This window comes from Megalops cyprinoides, chromosome 10, assembly GCF_013368585.1.
Source record: "Megalops cyprinoides isolate fMegCyp1 chromosome 10, fMegCyp1.pri, whole genome shotgun sequence".
NCBI lineage: Eukaryota > Metazoa > Chordata > Actinopteri > Elopiformes > Megalopidae > Megalops > Megalops cyprinoides.
Window position 1 is genome coordinate 18,264,152 of NC_050592.1, and position 6,000 is coordinate 18,270,151.

At 38.4% G+C, this 6,000-nt stretch overlaps 1 protein-coding gene across 1 annotated transcript in view; it reads right to left on the minus strand.

The window, feature by feature from the left end:
- The window catches only part of nkd2b (NKD inhibitor of WNT signaling pathway 2b), a 36,989-nt gene extending 36,010 nt beyond the window's left edge, over window positions 1-979 (minus strand). Inside the window, exons 1-3 of the mRNA XM_036539214.1 lie at window positions 680-979; window positions 515-541; window positions 314-408 (exon numbers count right to left, since the gene is read on the minus strand). Coding sequence (XP_036395107.1) covers window positions 314-408; window positions 515-541; window positions 680-704 — 147 coding nt within the window. The 5' untranslated portion in view covers window positions 705-979. The remainder of the gene's footprint in view (window positions 1-313; window positions 409-514; window positions 542-679) is intronic.
- Window positions 980-6,000: the final 5,021 nt, after the last annotated feature.

A 6,000-nucleotide genomic window follows, 5' to 3' on the forward strand; every position in this document is an offset into this window, starting at 1 on the left:
ACAGTTAGTTGCAATAGTTTACCATTGGTAATGGATCTAGAGACTACAGTCCGCTCTGATGTTTATTGCAATTTATTGTGTTAATTTATCACATGTTTGATAGCCACAGGACCATCCCATTCTCACGGTACTTTCAATTTACTCTAACAAGGCTGTGACACACTCGTAAAAAGCCATAAAAACAATCATAAATTTGTGCGAATATGCTGCAAAATCGACCCTGTGTATCCCAACACTGTCTTTGAGTCACCTTCGTTTTTATTTTCATTTGAAAACCTACTTTAATTTCTGTAAAACAAATCTGTCACCTTACCTGTCTGTCTTTCAGTTTGTACTCCGGTGCTCCATACCTCTCGCACTCGTCCACCCCTCTCCGAGAGATGTACGCGTTTACAACAAAACTGCCTCCTGGAGAACGGAGAAAGAACCAACAAACGTCCATCGACTATAAGACGATAACTTTCTATGAAAATTCACCTTTAAATCTAGGAATGATAGAGACAATTATTCTCACCTTCGGGATTTTCTCTGCGTTTACAAGCTGGTTCCAGGGACGCACGGAAAGAAAGATTGGAAGGCATTATTTCAAATTTAACCGCAGCAATTCGTTTAAATACCCCTAGTCGATTTTAACCCATACTAGCAAATTGACACAAATGTAATCGCTTGCATATCTTACCGTGTTTTGATTGGAGTTTGCCCATCTTATTTTCCTTCTCCTTGCTTAGTTAAAAGTTCCTTAATTAATCCTTCATCTATGAGGCGGTTATTTGGTCGACATGGTTACATTGTGTTCATTGCGCAAAACGCGAGAGGCAACCCCAAGATTCTTCAATTTTGGGGAAAAAAGATGGATTTGAAGGACAGGCACTTGTACGGTTATTCCTTGACTTATGAACGCAAAATGACTTTTTTTTCGGAATTAACACAGAGAGCGAGGCGAAGTTCTCTCAAGACACGAACGGACCTTGTATAAGCAGCCTCGATGAGCTGAATTATGAGCTGGAGAGAGACGGCGCACTAGCCGAGTACCACCCAATAGTGTCATTGGCGCCGTCTGTTGGTGATGTGTGAGTCCGACACCCTCCTTTTGACGCCCGCGCAGAGTCAGCCTTGACTTCAGATCAATTGTATTATCAGTTGAGCGTTGACCAAACACAAGGTGGGAGATTGCACTGAATCATTTTTTAAAAACGCCTGCTATTTTTTTTTTCTCACACGTTCGCAATTACTTATCCTCATCTGAAGGTAAAGCAGCCTCCTTAATAATACAGATGTGTTTCTCAGTAGGTGTCAATCACTTTTTTTGTGTAGCCATGTTTTAATAACACAGCTGACGATGATAACAATTCCATTGTGAAGTCTGAAAAACTTTTTCTTCACTCTCTGATGTACACACAGTTCTCTTAAACATGTAACGTGAGACACCTTCACAAAATGCATGCACGTATGCACGCATACGTGGGGTGCACGTACATGTACAAACGCAAACCCACATACACATAACTGCACATGCCGGAGCTTGACCCTCTGTGTTTGCTCCCTGCTTATAATTTAAAATGTAAATTTATTGTGGATTTCTCTTTGAGAGAATTCATAATGTTCAACTTTAATAAAGATGTGCATATGACTCATACCCATTAAACCCTTCCCAGAGTTTATGAACTGCAGTACAATGCTTCTTATTGGCACAGTTTTTATTCTTTCAGTCTTTTGTTTATAAATGATTCATGCCATAAACCTTCAGGTGACAAACGGCAGGAAAATGGATATGGGCGTGCTGGTGATCTGTCTATCCATCATTCCGTCGCTTGGAAGTTGTGTGGGTATTGATTGTGTAAGCAGACATTCCATTCTGTCATTTACTCCATTCCAAGCAAGCATCTTTATCTTGGACACACACACACGCATGCACTCAAACAAAAGTAATAGCTACCCCTTGGGTTGAAAGGAAATTTTAAAATTGTAAAAGAAAGGTCTAATGAGGTATATCATCATTAGTACACACGAGGCTAAAATGACAAGCTTAGCTGAGCGTAGTGACCTGTTCTCATAATTTGAATGTTCTTTCATTCTTATGTTTACTCATTTAAATATTTGGATCCACGTTGTTGCAAATCCTTGCTCAGGGGTTCAGCAGCATTGGCCTGTCTAGGACTCACTCTGGCTGTCAGGTGCAGTATGTTTGATTTCTCTTTCTCTCGATGACAGGACAACCAAGAATTTGCATATTTCATAGATGACAGCTCGCTTTGATCCCTGTTGCCGCGCCTAATTATCACCGTTCTGCTCTCAGGCTGTTTGAGAGCAGGAACCGTACTTCTCTCTTCTCTTCCTCACCTCCATCTTCTCCATCTCTCTTCTCCCACGCACAGTTCAGATCTAAGAGGCTTTTAAAAAAGGCACCACAAACAGGCAGAACATGAAATGGCCAGTAATCTGTGGCAAAACAACAACAACTGTCTACTTAGAAAATACATGCATGATTCAAAATAGCAGCAAAAAAGTATCCGAGTTCAAGCAAAATTGAAAGGTTTTTCGGAGATGAGAAACAAATTGGATTATCAAAGTGGTACATAACAGGTAGAAGCAACAGAAGCAGCTTCTGCAGTTTCAGGGGCTGGCGTCCCTCTACTGGTTAAGAGCGGAATGGACACTTCAGCCATTGGTCCCTCTTTATATTAAGGCCCAGATTCAATATAACTGCGGCAGCCTTTGTCCTTAAGTTTGAGTGACAAATGTAAGTGAATGTTACCTCTTCATTTATTTCTCACATAGTATCATAGAGTTTGGTGGTCACTGAAATTAACCAAATCAATGCATTTTTGAAAAATCAAAAATGCATTGACCTGTTAAAATTCCTTACTCAAATAACTAAGCACTGCACTGAACTCTGTGCTTAGACGTGTTTACCAATTAGTCTGCTGTTAATGTGAATGCATTTGCTGGAGAGCAAACGTGTGTGCAGAGTTTAGTTACCACGAATTACCATGTTTACCCACTTTAGGGACTGTCTCCTTGGGGAAAAATGTGTGTGTAACCACAGTGTAATTTCTGTCTAGCTATCAACAAGTTTTAGAGTAACAGTGTAAATTGGTTTCCATCCATCTTACAGAACTTTATGGTAAACAGAAATTTCATAACAGAGTTAAAAGCCTTATTGCAGTGTACGGAATTTAGTTTTTCTGGGCACCCCTGTCGTCCATGTTATGCTGAGGGCACTCTGCGGCTGTAAGACCGTGAGAATGATGCATCTGACCAATGAGAAGAACATCATGCAGATACCACGCAGTTTGCATAACAGCAGGATTCACTGAGAACAAAATTACTGAAATGAAATACATACAACAGGATAATGTTCAGGGCAACAAGTAACCAAAACCAATAGCACATACTACTGTACTTTTGAAATTAAGACATATATTGTTCAGTGACCCATATAACACTGAATGTATGATACAACTAACACTTACAGTTCTTCAATATATTTTAGCTCCTTAAAGAATCTTTCTGGTTTAATATTTTAAAATATTACATATTGGATGATAACATTTAAAGCATCATACAAGGTAGAGAGCTTTAACACCTCTGTAGTGGAATAACTCATGCAGCAATTATAATACATGCTGTTAAATGAAAAATATGTTCAGCCAAATGCATTTCATGTTGAGTGGCAACATGACAGTGTTAACTTATCACAGACAGTAGGTCAATCTGTCAGGGCTATAGGCTCTCAATACTTCTTTTGTTTGATTTTAGATTATATAACATTTTAAACAAAGAGCAATTCATTTTTTTCAGAATCTTCTCCATCTTGCAAATCCTTAGTCAAACGTCATATATGGTATAATTTCCATTGAACGTGCCCGTAATGTGATTGTCATGTCTATTACCTCCTAAATTTGTGCTTGTTATTGGCACTTACACTGATGCTCTATAGCTGTGGGCAATGTACCTGAACAAGTGTTGAGAGGATAAATACCACACTGTTTGCATTGTTTAAAGGTTTTTTCCAGACTAACAGCTCAGACCAGTGATAGAGCTCTGCAACAAAGAGGCTTTTGACTTTCTTTTGGATCTTGATTGCTTTTAAACAGCTGCCTAATTTCTGGATGGAGAACAGAAGAAAGGAAAGAAGGCCTCCAGACATCGTAATTACACTTTTATTTTTCGGGGACTATTTCTGCTCCAGACCCCCACCTCTTATGAGATTTTAGCCGTTAATCAAATCAGCGAAAAGCAGCGCTGATACGCAGACGGATTTGCAGGTGTTTACATTCACTAGCTGCTGCAGTTGAGGCAAAACGGAACAATGACATACAGCACCACAAATGGCATCCGAAATAATTGTTTTGTGGTTATTTGTACTGGAACTGGATAAACTTCATTTGATGTGGCTTCATATGAAATTGAAAATAAAGAACACACCTCCCTGTTATCAGTTTGCATGGCATAGTTTGTGTCCCATTGCCACGTTTTGCCTGGAAGACATAATTGGGTATATAATTACACTAATTACATCAGCAGAACAACAAAATACAGAGCCATTGTTCATATTTCAATTTGCTTTTTAGAGTTGTTATATTTAAAGCAACTATGAAGAACACTGCCAACAATGAAAAGGATACAGTGTGTGATCCATGAAAAAAAGAAGAGAGAAAAGAGAGAAAGGGAGAAGAAGGACAGAAATGAGAGGATCTTAAAACAGAGGAGGAAGGACAGACAGGCACATTCAATCCTACAACACAAAATAAACCCTCTGATTTATCTGATCTACTTTTTATGTTATGTTCTCATATTATAAACAAAACTGGTCCCAAGTCCTTGTAATCAACATTGTTTTATACAATCAGACCTTTTTATGATAAATACTATTTTGACAGGGAGATCTGAAAACCTGGGAGATCTGAAAACCTGCTGGTGTGGACTATAAACCTACAGTGCATTGAAGACACCCTGAAATTACCTGCAGACTCCCTCATACAATGATCGGCAACTTTTACATTCATCATTCATAGGCATCAGATATCGCAATAAATCCTTGAAAACCTTTTTTCTTTGTTTGTTTATCACCCCCCCCCCCCCCCCCCCAGTTGAAGTAAATGAAATTGTTGAAAAGGTAACACAGTTTAAAAAGTCCCATGGTAAGGTAATACTGCTCCACAGGCTGCCCTGTTCATTGTGTCCTTATATATAACAGCACTGATAAATGTATCACATAGAGAAGCATGTATCTCACAAGACAAGCAACTTAAGAAGACAGTTAATATGGCATTGGAAACTGTCAGGCGATGTCTGAATGAGAAATCATGTCAAAGGTGCCATTTTACAGGAGGTTAACAGATTGTCTTGTAGACAACAGTATTTCTACCTACAGTGTTATCCTGACATTGACATCACTTCCCCAATTGACCATGATGGCTTCATGAAATAATTTATGGATATGTATTGTTGTTGGCCCTGAAACAATAACATTCAACTTGCTCAACTGTTCTGAGCTTACATGATGTATTTATTTAAGGAGTATAATTAAATACAAATAAATTCAAGAAATAAGTGTTCTAGAAATAAGTGTTCTAGTAGCACAAAGACCCTTAGATAGACAGTTTTATATTATTAGCCTTGCTGTTTTAGGGTAGGGTGATATCCTAATAATTCTATTACAGTACTATGGAAACTCAGCCTGACCAGAGAACCCACCTGTACTTGAACCCACTTAGCTTCACTAACATCACCTCCCTTTCCCTGCCAACATCATGTTTGGAAAAAAGAGAAATACATCGGCTGCCATCTGCATTTGCATGGACTACATTTGCGTGGATTTCATAATTTTGCAAATTATAGAAGTCAGTGAGTGTTCGAAAATTAACGCTGAACATTGGTTAAATGAAGTTTAATAAAAGGTTTAATCAAGTTTAAAATAAGTTTGGATATTCAAATAATATTAACAAATATAAAACAATTACAAACATCATTTACACAGAGAGCGGCTGAAACACA